The 19,304-nt window shown below is 47.6% G+C and overlaps 1 protein-coding gene across 1 annotated transcript in view; it reads right to left on the reverse strand.

The window, feature by feature from the left end:
* Positions 1-12,074, reverse strand: part of SLC2A10 (solute carrier family 2 (facilitated glucose transporter), member 10) — a 19,084-nt gene extending 7,010 nt beyond the window's left edge. Inside the window, exons 1-3 of the mRNA XM_008563087.1 lie at positions 11,975-12,074; positions 2,287-3,570; positions 1,618-1,740 (exon numbers count right to left, since the gene is read on the reverse strand). Coding sequence (XP_008561309.1) covers positions 1,618-1,740; positions 2,287-3,570; positions 11,975-12,074 — 1,507 coding nt within the window. The remainder of the gene's footprint in view (positions 1-1,617; positions 1,741-2,286; positions 3,571-11,974) is intronic.
* Between the last annotated feature and the right edge of the window lie 7,230 nt (positions 12,075-19,304).

A 19,304-nucleotide genomic window follows, 5' to 3' on the forward strand; every position in this document is an offset into this window, starting at 1 on the left:
CTCCTTCCCTCCTTCCTTCCTTCCTTCCCTCCCTCCCTCCCTCCCTCCCTCCCTCCCTTCCTTCCTCACTGACTCATTCATTTCACATAAAGGGAAATGCTTGAAGACTGAGGCAGCAGGGAGAAGCTTGGATTCCCTAAGACAGGGGTGGAAGACAGTTATGATGGGCAGGTTCTACCGCCAGTGTTTCCCACAGTCCCCCAGAGGTGGCTATGCTTTTGACTCTTGGCCACAGGGAGTAGGAAAATGGCTGAACCCTAAGAACCGCACGCTGAGGCTCACAGTGAAGGAGCCCTGCCCACTTTGGCTCAGATGAGCAAGGCCAAGCAAAGACCAGTGGCCTAGGGCATGAGTATCTCAGCATCTCAGAGTCCCTTCCCTGGTGTTTTGAACCCATATCATTTCCACGCCATCCCACCACCCCTCAGACTGGGTTGGAAGGCTAGGGAGGAAGAGATGATGTCACCCAACTAGGTCTGAGAAGAACTTCCAGCTGGCAGGTGGGCATGAGCCAGTCTAAGCTGGTTTAGAGCAAATAAACACTGCAGCTCTTGTGCCTGCTGGTCTCAGATGAGTTCTTGCCAGTACCCAGTGTAGAATATCATCTATTATCTGGCCTGGAGAATTTTCAGTATGTCTAAGGGCTCTAGATGTTGTCTTGGACACTTCCATGGAGTTTCTGCATAAAGTTTTATTTGAAGAATAGTTCTGCTGCTACAAATAGGAAAATTAAAAAAAACTCTTCTGGTTTAGAGTGAGGAATTTTGGCCACAGAAAAGAGAATAGACTTGTCTGGGGGAAGCAGAGACACACACTTATGTCTCCAGACCCCTTGCCCCCAGCTCCCCAACCAGGGCTTGTCCCCTCACACCCTAATCAGAGATGGCTTCCTGGAGAAAGGGGACTGGATGCTTCAGCCCTTCCTCTCCTCTCCTTCAGCTTGTACTCCCAAGTATGCCAGTAAAGCCAGCCCACTCACTGATGGGTCCAGAATGAGGTAGCCTCGTCGGTCATGTTATCTGTTGCATTCATCTTTCACCCCTCCCCCCTTTTTCTGATACCAGCACCCCAATTTTTCTCTGGAGAACCATCCCTCCCCCACCGTTGGTCCAGGCCATGGGAGAGGCACCCCCCATCCCCTGTCTCCAGGGTGAGAATATGCCCCCCACCCAGGCATCAGAATAGCCACCCTCCAGCTACTGTGATAGGTTTGGGGGTAGGAACGTGATCTTGCTGAGCCAATGAGGGTCGTCCAGGCCTTGGGTGGGGGGCTACTGGGAAAGGTGCTCTCTTTTCTGATATCTGCTTCTGGTGGCCATCTTTGCCACCCTGAGGTGGGTCTGCCTGGGATGAAGCCCCCAGAGTGGGATGCCACACTGGGAGGGAGTGGAAAGTGGCCGCTGCTTTTGGTGGAGACTCTTGGATCAGCTGTGCTTCAAGCTGACCATCCCCCTTTCAGTGATTTATGACAAAATATTCCCTTTTGTTCCTAAGCTGGTGTGCATTGGGTTTTCTGTCACTTATAACCCTACAAATACAGAAGCACCAGCTCCGTGTGGAGGAAACTATTTCTGGGTCTAGAAAGAATGGGCCCAGGAATTAGGTCAGAGGACTTACCTATGAGATCGAGGAAGGAGAGGCTGATGAAGAGGTTGGTGGCCCAGTTGAAGCTGTTGCAGAAGGCGAAGGCTCTCCCTCGGATCTCCACGGGGTAGATCTCACTGAGGACAAGCCAGGTCACTAGGATGGGAGAGCAGGAGGGCTCCTGGGCTGGGGCTGAGACCTGCGGGCTGGCACCAGCGGGTCAAGCAGGCAGCCTCCCAACGACGTGATTCAGGCCGAATGTCAGGCTCTTGCCACCAAATACTCCCCAGCTGCTTCCCCAACACCGTAGTGAGGATCCGTGCAGGTGACCAACAGCCTCAGTTTGCCCGAGACTAGAGGTTTCCTGGGACACAAGACCTTCAGTGCCAAGACCAGGACAGTCCTGGGAAAACTGGGATGGTTGGTTTTCACCCTATTCAATAAATCCCTTTCAGTAAGCTCTTTTAATTGAGCTATCCAGGGGCAGATCCAGGATTTACGAGGCCTAAGGCTTAAATGATTTGAGGGCCATTAAAAAAAAAATTACAAACATCAAGTTAGGCCCTAGCCTAACTAGCCCTGGGAGGAGCCCTGAAGCTTCATGGTCAATTCACCTCTAGTCTCCCGCTGAGACCCTGACTGGAATTTCCCACTAAGATGGGTAGAAGGTTCCAGAGTCACCTGCATGAAGACTCCACTCACCTGGTCCAAATCCAAAGGAGAAAGCGCTCACAAAGACCATCATGCAGACCAGTGCAGTCCAGCGCAGTGGTGCGTGCTCTGGGGTGGGCACAGTGGGAGCTGGCAAGGAAGTGCTCATGGCTGGCAGGGGAGGGGCTGAGGGTTCTCCGGCTCCAGGATGCAGCCTGGTTTTCTTAGCAGCTGACAAGACTGGCTCCCTTTGGTTCTCACTGGTTCTCGGCATTGGAGGTAGAGCTGAGCCCTCTAGCAGGCCAGAGTCTCCAGGGAGGCCTGTCTGCCTGGTGGCATTGGGCATGGCCAGGCAGCTTGGGCCTGAGCCCATGGGCACAGCAAAGCTGATGAGGCCTATGCCACTGACTGACAGGGCCATGAGGGCACAGCCAGCTAACAACAGGGCCCTGCGACCCACGCGGTCCACCAGCCCCATGGCGATGAGGGTAGCTGCTACCTTCACCACACCAAGCCCCACAGAGGCCAGGACGGCTGAGTATCCCCCATGGAAGCCAACTGAGTGGAAGACAGTGGAGGCATAGTATAGCACATTGGGCTGCCCCGTTAGCTGCTGGAAAAGCACCAGCCCCAGTCCCACTGTGGTCCGGCCTCGCATGTTATCCCGTGCCCTGAAGAGGTCCAGAAAGGAGTACCGTGGCCTCCCCAGGCCCAGCTTGGTGACCTCGCCTCCCTGAAGTGGGATGAGGTCCTTGTGGGCTGCAGTCTCATCTGCACTAGCAGGGAGGAAGAGGAGACTGAGGGATTGCAGGAGAGCAGGCGCGACCGCCCATCCAAACATATGCCTCCATCCCCAGGCGGCACCAGCCAGTGCGTAGTTGAGGGTGTAGGAGAGCAGGATTCCCACGGTGATGCCTGCCTCATAGAGGGACACCAGCACTCCCCTCTGCTGTGGCCCCACCAGCTCGGACACGTAGATACAGCAGGCCATGGAGGAGAGGGAGATGGCAAAGCCAACCGCCAAGCGGCCCAGGACCAACCAGACCAGGGAGCCAGCCAGGCCCAGGCTCAGGCTGCCTGCCAACAGCACCAAGTTGCTCCCAAGTATGGCTTGTTTCCTGCCATAGCGGTCAATGAAGAAGCCCCCAACCAGGGAGGCAAGGAGAGCGCCCAGGAGCAGGCTGCCCACCAGGAGCTCCTGCTCTGAGCAGCTTAGCCCAAAGTCAAGCTGCAGTGGCAACAGGGCACCCGATATGACTGCCAGTTCATAACCAAAGGCCAGACCACCCAGCAAAGACACAGAGGCACACAGGGGCAGGACAGGTGGGGGACAACCTGGAGAACAAAAGTGAAAGAGACAGAGTTCAGAATGGTTCCTTGCCAGAGCATCTATCCATCTAACCTCCCCTGTCTCTCATTCCCTCCATTTATCTATCCATCTACTCCGTCTATTTACCCATCCATTTGTCCATCCATCCATCCGTCCACATATTCATCCATTACTTACCCCTTAATTCACTCAACCATCCATTAATTTATTGATCCATCTATCCACAAATCCATCCATTCATCCACCTGTCTTTGTATTCCAACCCTTTGTATACCCATCCACAAACCCATTCCTCCATCCAAATTTATTTATCTGGCATCTACAACATGCCAAGTTGAGTTGGTTTATGTAAATTGCAATTAAAAAGCTCCAAATTAATATACCAGATAACAGAATTTCCAGATTCACTTAATGAACCTGCACCTTCTCCATCTTTGTTGAGAGTACCCTTAAAACGTATGCTTTCTTAGTTTTGGTGGGAGAGGAAACTATATTTATTTTGTTAAATGAGGAACTTGTAGGAGTCCCAAGTCATTTTTATATGCATGGCAATGAGGGAAAGACAATGCATTAGATATTATATTAGGAAACTAAGGTTCTTTTCTGTTTTGACAACTAACTTGCTATGTAACACTAGGCCAGTCTCTTTCCCTTTCTGGACTGTGGGAGCTAGTCTGTAATAATGACTCCCAACGAACCATGACTCTTGGTGTTTATTCCCTTATGTGGTCTCCTCTCACACTGACTCTGTGTAGCTCTGTAACTAGTTTTAACCACCAAAATATGGCTGAAGTCACACTGTGCCAGTTCTATGCCTAAGATTTGAGCAGTTTCCACTTTTATGTTTTTTGGGGAGCCCTAAGCCACCATGTAAAAAGTCTGGCTACCCTGCCACGTGGAGAAAACATGGGTAGAAACCCTTAAACAATAAAGACAGGGAGAGGCTCAGCCATCCCAGTATTCTATATGGGCCTCCAGATGATTCCAACTGTAGCTGCCATCTGACTGCAGTTTCATCAGAGACCTGAAGTGAGAGCAGCAGAAGAACCACCCAACTGAGCCCATTCAACCCAGAGAACCATTGTAGATAATAAAATATTTGTTATTAGAGATGACTGTAAATTTGGGGGTGTTTTGTTACACAACAATGGACAACTGAAATATGAAATGTTACTAGATCAGTCTCTTCCAAAAGGATCATGACACATTGATAAAAGATCTTTTTGACTTCTATTTTTAAGAATACCAATAGACAAAGTAACCATACAAACATGTTTTTTCCTTTAAGGTGGAATAGTTAGAGGTTTCTGAGTGCATGATGAGCAAGCATGAAGGACAGTTAGTGGAAATCAGGAGAGGCCATGACCCATCTGCTTCGTTACTTAGGAAACACTATACCGCATGATGGTTCAGATCTCTGCACCTTAAATTGTGGGGCTTTTAGTCCTAGATATCCAAGTGGGCCATTGGTTAAAGATGAGAAATAAAAATAGATAAATATTTATAATGAGATGGCAAATAATTATAATGACAAATAAATGAGGAGCTCAAAAATAATAATTCTGTAAAATCCTCCCTAAGTCCAAAGAAATCAGTGCTTTACTACTCCCATTTTATCATTTAAACTAATGACGAAGGAAGAAAATCCTAGGCTGAATGTGAGAATGTGAAAGGTTTGTGTGTTGTTTGCATTTGTTTTGGTAGCTTTGTGTTCTTGTCATTTGCTTCTTCCTCTCTCCACCCCACCCCAGCCCTAAGAATTACAGTTACCTGAGAGTTCTGGTTATTAAGGATATTCCTGAACTTCTCTGTTACTTGTTTGTGGATAGCTTTCCTCAGCTGCATCTATTTATTACCCTAGATCTCTCAGTCTCACTTTGCTCATATGTAAAATGGGGACAATAATACCCACCCTGCTTGCTTCCAGAGCTGATGGGAAGATGAATCTATGAAAAGGTTCCATAAATGCTGCTCTAAGTTGTTATATGACCTGCTGGTGTTGACAGCTCAGCACAGTGGAGGGCAACGAGGACTCGGACTGAAAAGACAGCATTCTAGTCTCAGCACCGCCACTTGCTCTGTGTGACCTTTTGGGCAAGTCACTTCTTCTCCTTGAACTTCAGTTTCCTCATCTATAAAATGGGTCTAATATATCCTTTCTCACTGGCTCTTGGAAGAGTTCAGTAGAGAAAGATTACTGGCACATAGGAAGCGTGCTGAAGGAGAATTCCCACGACTCCTATGAGGGTACTTCAAAAAGTTTACGGAAAAATAGAACTGAAAGATAATATGAATATTTCCATGAACTTTTTGAAGTACTCTCGTATTGCTGCCTGGTCCTTCTGTTCATTTCTAGACTTGGTTAAGAAAACACAAGCTTGGTGTCATCTCTGGCTTCCCTTCAAAGCTCACGCCTGCAACAGCTCGTGCTAAGAGTCTGAGAGGAAGAAGACACTGACTTTATTTCACTCTTTTCTGCAGATCTGGGATAGGAACGTGCGAAATAGCACAGCCTGTTTGTTCCTGGTATTACACACAAGCTTTTTTTAACCATGCGTTTTTCATTCAGAGAGACAAAAAGACAGCAAAAACAACATCAACACACACACACACACATCCCACATACACACACCCCAAGAAGGAATAAAATGGAAATAACCACCTATTTGGAATTAAATGAGAATAAAAGGGCCACATAAAAACTGTGAGATGTGGTCAAAGAGGTAATCAGGTGAAAATTATGACTTTTTATCAGAACCCCCCACCAAAACCTGAAAATAAATTAATTAAGCCTTTGAATGAAGAAGCTAGGAAAATTACAACAAAATGAACCTAAGGAGCAAGTGGAATTAATGAATATAAAAGCAGATGTTAATGAAATGGGGGAAAAAAACCCCAACAGCTGGATAGTTAATCACTAAAACTCAAGTTGGTTCTCTGATGTGACTAAGAAAATAAATAATGTTTTGGCAAGTATGATCCTGGAGAAAGACAGAAATACAAACAACATCAGGAATGAAAAGGGGCCATAAGTAGATACAGGGGAAAGAGAAAATCAGGGCATTTTCAACAGTTTGTGGCATGAATAGCAGCTGTAGTTAGATTTAGACTTTTTCAACACCCATCATCTCCCTCTCCTGCTTCTGAAACTCACTCACCCCAGAGGTGCCTATGTTTAGTCATGTGACAGTAAGCTCTCCCTCCTGCACCGAGTACTGCGGGGAGTCTCTGCATTTTCAAACCACTTTAACCCAAAAGGTTACCTCTGTAGTCATTTGTTATGCATCTCTTCTTAAAGCAGATGCTTTTAAGTTCAGTTAGAGTTTTTGCTTTAAAAAGGTGAACTCAGGGCCGGCCCGTGGCTCACTCGGGAGAGTGCGGTGCTGATAACACCAAGGCCTCGGGTTCGGATCCCACATAGGGATGGCCGGTGTGCTCACTGGCTGAGCGTGGTGCTGACAACACCAAGTCAAGGGTTAAGATCCCCTTACTGGGCATCTTTTGAAAAAAAAAAAAAAAGGGGAACTCATTCACATTTATTGCAATTACTGATATGATTGAATTTGCTTCTGCCATTTATCTTCTGCTTACTGTGTTATAAAGATATTTCTTTTCCCCCCCAATATAGGGATGGCCGGTGTGCTCACTGGCTGAGCGTGGTGCTGACAACACCAAGTCAAGGGTTAAGATCCCCTTACTGGTCATCTTTTGAAAAAAAAAAAAAAAAAAGGTGAACTCATTCACATTTATTGCAATTACTGATATGATTGAATTTGCTTCTGCCATTTATCTTCTGCTTACTGTGTTATAAAGATATTTCTTTTCCCCCCCAGTTCTGCTTTTGATGGATTAATTAAGGTGTTTTTAAAATTTGTTTGTTCCATTTTCTCCCCACTGATTTGAATGTTATACATTCTATTTCCTTTCTTCTTAGAGCAGCACTGTCTAATAAAATTTTCTGCAATGATAGAAATTTCTATACCTATGCTGTCTGATATGGTAGTCATTAGCCACATGTGCATACTAAGTTAATGTGGCTAATGTGATGAAGGAGCTGAATTCTAAATTTTATTTAATTTTAATTAATTTACATATAAAAAATGGCCACATGTAGCCAGTGGCTACCATATCAACAGTGCCATTGAACAGGCTACTTTGAATTTTTAATTAACACACTTAAACTTTTTTTTTCCTTTTTGTCTTTTTTCGTGACCGGTAACGGGATCTCAACCCTCAGTGTCCCGCCCGTACCGCGACCGGCAACGGGATTGCAACCCTCGGTGTCACGTCCGCACCGCACTCAACCAGTGAGTGGACTGGTCTCTATATGGGATCCGAACCCTCAGCGGGAGCGCTGCCGCACTCCCAAGCACCGCACTCTACCGAGTGCACCACCGGGCCGGCCCAACACACTTAAACTTTTATATTTCTGAAAGTAGCAGTATCAATCTCACCTCGGACCCAATGAGAACCTTCATAATACTATAGCCAGATTTATTTAGTGTTTTCTCTGGACCAGGAACTGCTTTGAGTACTAAGTTTAATAACTCATTTAATTCTCACCACAACTTTATGAGTAGGCTTTTGTATTATTTATAAATGAATAAGCTGATAGAGCAGTGAAATGCTTTGCCTAAGGTCAAAAGGTGTAGGCAGCTGAGCCTAATTCAAAGCCAGGCAGTCTGGCTCCACAGGCTGTACTCTAACAGATCCATTATTAAACCTCAGTGTAATATGATTTTCTCTGTTTTCTCCAACTCCTGCCTCTTCCAGATCTGTTAGGCAATTTTGTGCAGAGGGAGGAGTTTCATAGGTGGAGGAATCATCCCCCCTCTTACTCCTCACCCTTCTCCCCTTCTACCCCTGGCCCAGAATGACCCCCTACCATTCCCTGGCTGGCCTTGTCCTTCTTGTTCCTGACCATGCCAGGAAACCTCCTGGAAGATTATCCTGCTCTGTCTTCACCTCTCTTTGCACCACCTTCCTCAGTTCCTGAGGTTTATTTCCAGAAAGGAAGGTTCTCCCAGGCCATGTGAGGCAATCGAGTTGAAAGCACAGAATTTGAGGGGGCCGGCCCGTGGCTCACTCGGGAGAGTGCGGTGCTGATAACACCAAGGCCCCGGGTTCGGATCCCATATAGGGATGGCCGGTTCGTGACCCCAAATTAGGACAACTTGGCCTGGATCTAACAACTGCTCTTCATTTCTATTAATTATCTGTCCAAATATAGGTTGTATGTGAAGATGTCTCACACTGGAGGAAATCCCTTAATCCTCTAAGCCCCCCACAGTGGAGGACAGAGTTTCCCGGGGAGAGAGTCAGGGGCAGGGGGAGAGAAGAGAACCCACGTTTAGGATGCACGTAGCACCAGCTGCAAGTCCCAGGGTGCCTTCTGTTGGTGATACTAGAGCAGCTTCTCAACCAGAAGTCACAATGCATTGGGTCCCTCCTGCACCACAGATTTGCCATGGCTTCCACTGAAGCTCCAGGGAGAAGCTGGGAGAAACTGAACTGTACAAATATCCTCCCCCAGAGGGCAGGCTTCCAAACGTCCCAGCAACAGCAATTATAGCTAATACCTAGAGCACTTGCTGTAGCCAGCCACTCTTCCAGGGGCCACACCTGTATCAACTGGCTTAATCCCCATGACAGCCCTATGACAGGCACTATTGTCATTCCCACTTTATAGATAAAACAACTGAGGCACAGAGAGATGAACACATTTGCCCAAGGTGACCCAAGTTAGTAAACGACAGACCAGGGATTTAAGCTTGGGCAGTCTGACCCCAGAATCCCAACGCTGGGTGTAATAAAAAATAAAAACTCAAATTAACTGCCCATTTATCACGTACAGGTGGTGAACTGAGCACTTTAAGTTCATTTTCTCACATCATTCGCATGGCTGCCCTGTGATAACGGTATTTTAGAGTGATGATTTGATGGTCAGAGAAGTTGACAGACTGTCTCAGTTCATGACAAAATGAAGAGAACTGAGGCTCAGTTCTGATGCTAAAGTCTCTGTAGAGCCCAATCCCTGGACCTTGCTATGAAAAGAGTAGCCTGGGAACTCTGGGGAGGACACAGACTAGTGGCAGTTATTTCGTCCCTGCCCTCCCACTTCCAACCCTGGCTCTGCCCACAATAGATGTTCAGTAAACAGATGCTGAATTAACTTAGGAGAGACAGAAGGGACAGGAGGGGCAGGAGCAAGGGGCCAGAGCCAAGCTGAGCATCCTTGGGAGAACCTTGACCTCTCTGGGCCTTAGTTTTGCTCAGGCTCCAGCTCTGGGGAATGTGCCATGGAGGTTAAGAGGATGAACTCTGAAGTCAGAGTTGGAGTTGGTCACCAGTGTGTCATTGCTCTGTGCAAAAGAGGCTGGGTAGTACAGTGGTTAGGAATGCAGACTGAAGCCAGAGTGTTGGGGTTCCATCCCAGTTTCTCCTCTCTATAGCTGTGTGTGACCTTGGGGAACTCACTTAACCTCTCTGAGCCTCCCCATCTACAAACAGGATAACAATATCTACGTCACATGCCTAGCTCTCGCATAGCCAGTGCTAGCTATTATGGGTCTCCACAGAACAACACAGAGAGAGCTTTTAAAAGATAATTCAGGTCATGTGTTAGTCCGTTCAGTTTCTCCTTTCTATAGCTGTGTGTGACCTTGGGGAACTCACTTAACCTCTCTGAGCCTCCCCATCTACAAATAGGATAACAATATCTACGTCACATGCCTAGCTCTCGCATAGCCAGTGCTAGCTATTATGAGTCTCCACAGAACAACACAGAGAGAGCTTTTAAAAGATAATTCAGGTCATGTGTTAGTCCGTTTTGTGTTGCTATCCCTTCATTCTCTTAACAAGCTGTTGCGGGAACTAATAGAGTGAGAAGTCACTCATTACTCCTCCCTTCCTCAGGGAGAGCATTAATCCATTCATGAGGGATCTGCCCCCATGACGCAATCAGTTTCCAACACTGCCACATTGGGGATCAAATTTTCACATGAGTTTTGGAGGAGACAACACGTCCAAACTCCATCAGGTCACATCCCCCACTCCTACCTAAAACCCTTCTTCAGCTTCCTATGTTATTTGGAATAAAATCCACACTTCTCACCTACAGAGCCCTGTTCACCTCTGTGATATCCCTTTGAACCCTCTCTCCTTGCCCACTGTGCCCCAGCCACAGGCCTGGACCATGCCAGCTCACTCCCGCCTCAGGACCTTTGCACCTGCTGTTCCTGCCACCTGGAAAATCTTCCCCCAGATCCCATCAAGGCCCTCTTATGAGTAAGGTCTCAGCTCCAGTGCTTCCTACCCTGGGAGGCCCACCCTGCCCACCTACCTAGGACCTTCATCCCTCCGAATTCACACCACCTCATTTCATGTGTCCCACAGCCCCCCTCCTCTCTCTGAAAGGACTCGTTTATCCAGCTCCTCAACCAGAATGTCAGCTCTATGAGAGCAGATTGCTGTCTATTTTGTCCACTGCTGAATCCTCAAGCCCTACACCAATGTCTGGCGCATAGTAGGCGCTCACTAAAGAATGACCTAATGACCCATCGAGCCTTCTGAATCCAGAGAGAAAAGTAGAAGCCTCAGTCCTGTGTGGCAACAAAGAAATCCCTTACTCTCTTCCCCCTGTCCCAGTTCTGTATCGGCATCTCCTGCTCTGTCTCTTCTCCACTGAATCACGCCGAGAGCAGGGGGGTTGTCTGTTTTGTGCAGGGCGGTATCCCCAGGCCCAGAACAGTGGCGAGGGGACAACAGCGCTCAGCGACTTGATTCATGACTTTGCTTCCTAGAGGGCCCGAGAGAGCGCTCATATCGAGGAAGGAGCGCTCTCGAGCGACTTTTCCTGGGCAGAAAGGAGGATGGAAGGAAGCGCGTCAAGCCCGTTGCCAGCCCCAGCCAGGCCTGCTGTCCGGGCGGCATCCGGCCGGCGGGTCGGGGCGCTGCGGAGGCTCGAGTGAATTTTTTCTCAGTATCAATTTTCTTCTTTATACCAAGGGTATAATGATCCTTACCTACTTCGGTAGAGTTACTGGGAGGATTAAATGAAATAAGCGAGCACTTCTGTCATCATCGGTGTTGTCGTCATCGTCATCATTGTCATCATCATCATCATCATCTGATCTACATTGTGTCCAGCACACGAGGGGTCAACTTTGTGTTTTAAGTCCTCCATTATGTTCACTGGCCACCAGAGGGCAGCAAAAAGGTAGAAACCCTTCCTGGTACTGTGGAATTTGTCCTATTTATACAAACAAACCCTGAGGGCTTACTATGTGCCAAACAGTGTTCAAAGCACCTTGCATTTATTAACACATTTAATCCTTAAAACAATGCAATGAAGTAGTTTTTGTTATTATCGTATAACTTCGTATAATGTATGCTATACGAAGTTATTACGAGGGCGGAGGCGCGCGCCTTCACCGGATCGCGGGGACTGTGTGGACACCCCGGAGGTGGCCGGGCACCCGGTGGCAAAGCCCGATCGGGACTTACCCATGGCGAGCGGGACTCCGCGGCGTGCTGGGGGCACTAGGGGACCGGGCGCGCATTCCCCGGGCCGCGCGATAAACTTTCCGTCCCGCCTCCGGCCTCCGTCCCTCCCTCCCCGCCCGACCGCAGCGCAGCCGCCGCCTCCGCCACGTCGGCCAGCCCAGGCCCGGGTGCCGGGAGGCGTGACGGAGGGGACCTGAGGACTGCCCCCTCCCGGCCTCCTCGGCCTGTCCGGTTTTCCCACCCGTCGTCCTCTCCGGGGACCCCCGTTCGCTGTCTCCCACCGGTAATCTACCCCCGGAGACCCCGGCCTGCCTTCCTCTCTGGGGCAGGCCGGCCAGCACGGCCTTCCCCTGGCCTCTTCGCAGGAGGAAATTCCCCCGTCACCGCGGTCCGCTCGTGTCTGGCCTCCCCAGCGTGTGTACACACGCGCGTCCACACTGACGGAGACACGCAGGCACACACACTTGAGCCGCTCGGACACTCTCCCGTGAATGCGCCATCCTTCCTTCCACACCTAGGTTTGGGCACCCACCATGTGCCAGGCACTGTGCTAGGCTTGGGGTGGTCTGGAGAAAAGAGAAGGGCGTTTTGTTTTTATGGAGTTTCCATTCCAGTGGAGAAGACGAAAAATGAATAACGGAAGGAGCCAGAGAAATGCAGAGCCAGCTAGTGATAAAGGCTACGCAGAGAACTGAAGGAGGGTGACGGGTTAGGCAGGCGCAGGTTGCTGCTTTACCTGGTTGGTCTGAGGAGGGGATATTTGAGCTGAGACCTGACATTCCAGGCAGAGGGAACAGCAAAGGCCAAGGCTCAGAGGTAGGAACAAGCTCCGAGGGTACAAAGAAGAACAGAAGCGAAGCCAGAGAATCTGGAACATAGGAGTAGACAGTTAAAGGGGGCCCACGGAGGGGCTGGCAAGGGCCGGATCTCTTAGGGCCTTGGGAGGCCAGGGTCAGAATGTGGGTTTTATCTCAATTGACATGAGAAAGAACTGGGAGTTCTAATAGGTTATAGGAGCAAGGATGGGAACAGGGAAACTACTTGGGAGGCCGTTGCAAGGTGAGAGATGAAGTTGGTTTGGGCTTAGGTGATAGTGGGCATGTAGTAAAATAGGCACACCAAAGATAAACTCAGGAAGGATTTACAGACTGGAAGACGAGTGCGTGGAGCTGGGAAAGGAACGTAGGGTTCTGTTTTGGCCCTGTGATGTTTAAGGTACGCATTAGGCATCCATGTGGAAATAGGTGGGCAGTTGGATACCATCATTCTGGCATGGAGAACAGCCCAAGGAGGCCTCTTGGCCATTGCCACATGACAATTCCTCCTCCATCTGTGAATATCTGGAATTGTCAACAGGAGACCTGTACAACAAGGCCCGGGCTGATCCCTTCCTGTGAGATCATCTATAGAAGTTATGTGATGGGAAAGGGCACGGTGTTCTTGGTCTCTATGGCTCGCATTAAGTCGTGAAGATGTTTGCAGGCTTGCATGTCCTATCTCTTCCAGAGAATAGAGAATTCCCCCTCATTTGTCACTCCCAAAGGAGAAAGGACAAGTTTTAATTGAATGGTGTGGGAGGCATCTTCAAAAATGGCTCCCAATGATCCCTGCCTCCTGGTATTTATGCCCTAGGGTCATCCCTTGAAGGTGACTCCCTAGTGACTCACTTCTAATGAATCGAATACAGCAAAGTGGTGGATGTCATTGTAGAGATTAGGTTATAAAAGACGGTGATTTCTGTCTTGCTCATGGTCTCTTGATCTCTCATTCGCTCTGATGAAGCCACCTGCCATGTTGTGAGCTGCCTGATGGAGAGGCCCACATGGCAAGAATCTATTGAATCACATGGCTCATGCCTCCAGGCAATAGCTAGTGAGAAATTAAGGCCCTTAGATAAACAGGATTTAGGAACTAAATCCTGTCAACAAGCTTGTGATGAGCTTCCAGTGAATCCTTCCCAAGCCCAGCCTGGAGAAGACTAGAGTCCCGGCTAGCATCTTGATTTCAACCTTGCAAGAAACTCTGAGCTCTTGCTGAGAACTAAGCTATGCTCCATTCTTGATCCCAGAAACTGTGCAATAAGGTTTGTTGGTTTAAGCCACTAAATTTTAGGGTAATTTGTCATAGAGTGACAAATAACTAACACAGATTTCATTATTGTTGTTAATGATCTTGATCAAAAAAAGATAATAAATACTAAATACAAATTTTTTAAAAAAGAGAGATGGATCCAAAGGAGGAAGTAGAGACTAGGTTATGTCTATCTACATAGACACTGGGGGGCTTATCTGCCCTTTCTAAGACTTGTGGGACCTCGAATGTCTCCTTGGAACCTTAAACCATCAGAAGCTGAGAAATCACTGGGGGAAATATTTGACTTTTACTTACAGTGATGTGAAGGGACTTTGCTGAAAAACTCTTCTGACTGACATCTGTCTCTGAGAGTTGTGAAACTCTCATTTACTATAAAAAGAGCCTGTTCATTAATTTGGGATCTGTCGTAGAAAAAGGAGTCGCTCCAATCCAAAAATCCCTCTTAAAAAGCCACTTTACTGAACTTCCTTTTGTAGATAGCCTTGGAACCCAAGTTGATTAGGATACTTTAAGTTGCAGTTAGGATACTTTAAGTTGCAAGTGATAGAACCCTAACTCAAAGCAGCTTAAGCAAAAAAGAAATATACTGGTTCACAAAGATAAAAAAATCAACTTCAGGCATGGCTGGATATAGACTCAAAGGATATCATCAGAACTCTGTAATTCTCTCTTTGCTTCTTTTATCTGGAGTTCTGATAGAGTTTGGATGTGTTGTCCCCCAAAAACTCATGCAGAAATCTGATCCCCAATGTGACAGTGTTGGAAGCTGTTTGAGTCATGGGGGCAGATCTCTCATGAATGGATTAATGCTCTCCCTGGAGGATGGGGGGCCTGAGTGAGTTCTCACTCTATTAGTTCCCACAAGAGCTGGTTATTTAAAAGACCCTGGCAGCCCACCCCCTTGCTTCCTCTCACCATGTGATCTGCTTGTACCCGCCCGCTGCCTGACGCTTTCCACCATAAGTAGAAGCAGCCTGAGGCCTGCACCAGATGCAGCTGTCTCAGAATCCTAAGCCAAATAAAACTCTGTTCTTTATAAATTACCCAGTCTCAGGTATTTCTGTTATAGCAACACAAAAATAGACGAATACAGGTTCCCTCTCAGGCAGACTTACGTGGCAGCCCCAGATTCACATTCTCACAGTTTGGTTCCCTAAGCAGAAAGAGAGCTTCTCTGTCCAAAGAGTTCTCTCCACAGTCTCAGAACTGAGTCTAATTGGCCAGGCCTGGGACACATATGCATCTGTAAACCAATGCTACAGTTGAAAGCTGGTAAGATATGCTGATGAATCAGGTCTGATTCACATGAGAAGTAGCTTATTTATTTGTTCATTTTTACATTCAATTATTAATTCAACAACTACCTGTTGAGCACTTACTGTATGCTAGGAACTCTTCTAAGAGCTGGGGATATAGAAATGACCAAAACAGAGAAAACCCCTTGTTTCCATGGAGCTTATATTCTCATGGAGGGAGAAAGACAGCAAAAGATAAACAGGTAAAATGTGTAGCATTTCAGACAGTGATAAATAATATGAAGGAAAATAAAGCAGTGAAGGAGGATCAAGGTTTCAATGAGAGTGGCAGTATTGCAGCTTCTACTAGGGTGCTTTAGAGAAGGCCTCGATGAGAAGGTGACACTTGAGTAAAGACCGAAAGGTGAAGGAATGAGCATACAGATAGCTGTGGGACCAACAATCTGGGCAGAGGGAATAGTACATGAGAGAGCCCTGAGGCAGGAGTGTGTGGTGTGTCTGAAGAAGAGCAAGGAGGCCAGGATGACTGGAGTGGAGTGAGCGAGGGGCAGGCGGTAAAAGCAGAAGGTGCAGAGGCGAGAAGGGCCTCATAGGATGTGGTCAAGGCCATGGCACCCAGGTCTTCTGCCTCCCAGTGCAGCAGTCTCTGCTCCTCTCCAAACAGCCTTCTGTGTATAACTGTCCTTCCTGTCATTCCTGTCACTCAAGAAAGGCAACAGCTCTACCATTACCCTCCCAGAGGGATTACATTGTCCCTTCTGGCTCTCCAATGTTGGGCTTGAGCCGCCACAAAGAGTCTTTTAATTTATGCTCTGCCTGCTCCTCTGTTACTGAATGCTACTCAAAACAATCCCAAGTGTGTCACCTATTTGAGTAGCACTTTATTTTGCAAAATCTTCACATTATTGATCAAATTTGAGTTCTGTAAGAATCCATTAAGCCAGTATAATTAATCCTGTTTTACAGCTGAGGAAACTGAGGCTCAGAAAGGTCAAATGTTAAATCAGGTTTCTCACCCTCAGCACTATTGATATTTTGCACCAAATAATTTGTTGTCGTAGAGGCTGTTCTGTGCATTGTAGGATGATTAGCAGCATCCCTGGCTTCTACCCACTAGATGGCAACTCTTCACCCCCTTCCCACATTGCCAAATGTTCCTTGGGAGGCAAAATCACCCCCATTTGAGAATCACTGAGTTAAATGGATACATATAGCATAGTGGTTATGAACATAAGCAGAGGTACTGTGTGCAATTTCTTGGAAGTGCCCTTAAAGCTAGCCAGAATGTAGTCATGATTGATGAAGCTCCTGCAGCCATTTTGCACCATTATACCTTGAGAATAGAAACTTAATCCAGCAGAGCAGCACCACAGCAGGAACCTGGGTTCCTAAGTCTCTGATGCACCACTCCAGACCTGGAATCACTACCTCTGTACTTCAAAGGTAAACTGCTAGATTGTTTCAGTTCTTACCATATTATTCCATTGCACTCATCTGATGAGAAATCTAACGTTCTCCTGGTGTTCCTGGAGATAGATTCTAGGGGTGGGGTGCAGTGGGCGATAACTTCGTATAATGTATGCTATACGAAGTTATTACGCTCCCCATCTACAAATAGGATAACAATATCTACGTCACATGCCTAGCTCTCGCATAGCCAGTGCTAGCTATTATGAGTCTCCACAGAACAACACAGAGAGAGCTTTTAAAAGATAATTCAGGTCATGTGTTAGTCCGTTTTGTGTTGCTATCCCTTCATTCTCTTGGGTCTTTGCTCAAACATCCCCTTCTCAGTGAGGCCCACCCTAGCCCTCTACCTAAGATCACAACCTTTGCAATAGCACCGAGCACTTCGTATTCCTTTCCCTGCTTATTTTTCTCCATGGTGCCTATCACCATCCCAGAGAACTATATATTTTACATACTTATGGGTCTCCCTGACCAGAATGTCCACCCCAAGGGAATAGCGCTTGTTGGTTTATTCTCAGCTTTCTCCCTGATGCTAGGGACAGACCTGGCATATAGTAGGCATTCAATAAATATTTGTGGAACAAATGAATGATCAAATGAATGAATGAATGATCAAATGAACGAACAAACGAACAAACTCTGGAGATATAGGGTATGCAGAAAGGATCTCAGCTCCTGAGCATTTGAGGAGGTCCAGAAGTGGTCATGGACAGAAAGTAAAGCCGTGACCCCAAATTAGGACAACTTGGCCTGGATCTAACAACTGCTCTTCATTTCTATTAATTATCTGTCCAAATATAGGTTGTATGTGAAGATGTCTCACACTGGAGGAAATCCCTTAATCCTCTAAGCCCCCCACAGTGGAGGACAGAGTTTCCCGGGGAGAGAGTCAGGGGCAGGGGGAGAGAAGAGAACCCACGTTTAGGATGCACGTAGCACCAGCTGCAAGTCCCAGGGTGCCTTCTGTTGGTGATACTAGAGCAGCTTCTCAACCAGAAGTCACAATGCATTGGGTCCCTCCTGCACCACAGATTTGCCATGGCTTCCACTGAAGCTCCAGGGAGAAGCTGGGAGAAACTGAACTGTACAAATATCCTCCCCCAGAGGGCAGGCTTCCAAACGTCCCAGCAACAGCAATTATAGCTAATACCTAGAGCACTTGCTGTAGCCAGCCACTCTTCCAGGGGCCACACCTGTATCAACTGGCTTAATCCCCATGACAGCCCTATGACAGGCACTATTGTCATTCCCACTTTATAGATAAAACAACTGAGGCACAGAGAGATGAACACATTTGCCCAAGGTGACCCAAGTTAGTAAACGACAGACCAGGGATTTAAGCTTGGGCAGTCTGACCCCAGAATCCCAACGCTGGGTGTAATAAAAAATAAAAACTCAAATTAACTGCCCATTTATCACGTACAGGTGGTGAACTGAGCACTTTAAGTTCATTTTCTCACATCATTCGCATGGCTGCCCTGTGATAACGGTATTTTAGAGTGATGATTTGATGGTCAGAGAAGTTGACAGACTGTCTCAGTTCATGACAAAATGAAGAGAACTGAGGCTCAGTTCTGATGCTAAAGTCTCTGTAGAGCCCAATCCCTGGACCTTGCTATGAAAAGAGTAGCCTGGGAACTCTGGGGAGGACACAGACTAGTGGCAGTTATTTCGTCCCTGCCCTCCCACTTCCAACCCTGGCTCTGCCCACAATAGATGTTCAGTAAACAGATGCTGAATTAACTTAGGAGAGACAGAAGGGACAGGAGGGGCAGGAGCAAGGGGCCAGAGCCAAGCTGAGCATCCTTGGGAGAACCTTGACCTCTCTGGGCCTTAGTTTTGCTCAGGCTCCAGCTCTGGGGAATGTGCCATGGAGGTTAAGAGGATGAACTCTGAAGTCAGAGTTGGAGTTGGTCACCAGTGTGTCATTGCTCTGTGCAAAAGAGGCTGGGTAGTACAGTGGTTAGGAATGCAGACTGAAGCCAGAGTGTTGGGGTTCCATCTCAGTTTCTCCTTTCTATAGCTGTGTGTGACCTTGGGGAACTCACTTAACCTCTCTGAGCCTCCCCATCTACAAATAGGATAACAATATCTACGTCACATGCCTAGCTCTCGCATAGCCAGTGCTAGCTATTATGGGTCTCCACAGAACAACACAGAGAGAGCTTTTAAAAGATAATTCAGGTCATGTGTTAGTCAAAGGCCCTGTGGCAAGAGAGCATGGCAAGAGACCGAGAGAAGGTAAATGTGTCTGAAGAGCAGAGAACAAGGGGGAGTTTGGTGGGAGATGAGCCTGGAAGAGGGCGAGGAAGTCCCATGCAGGGTCTCATGGACCGAATTAAAAATTGGCTCTTTTAGGCCGGCCTGTGGCTCACTCGGTAGAGTGCGGTGCTGATAACACCAAGGCCATGGGT

Source organism: Galeopterus variegatus, unplaced genomic scaffold, assembly GCF_000696425.1.
Source record: "Galeopterus variegatus unplaced genomic scaffold, G_variegatus-3.0.2 Scaffold12535, whole genome shotgun sequence".
NCBI lineage: Eukaryota > Metazoa > Chordata > Mammalia > Dermoptera > Cynocephalidae > Galeopterus > Galeopterus variegatus.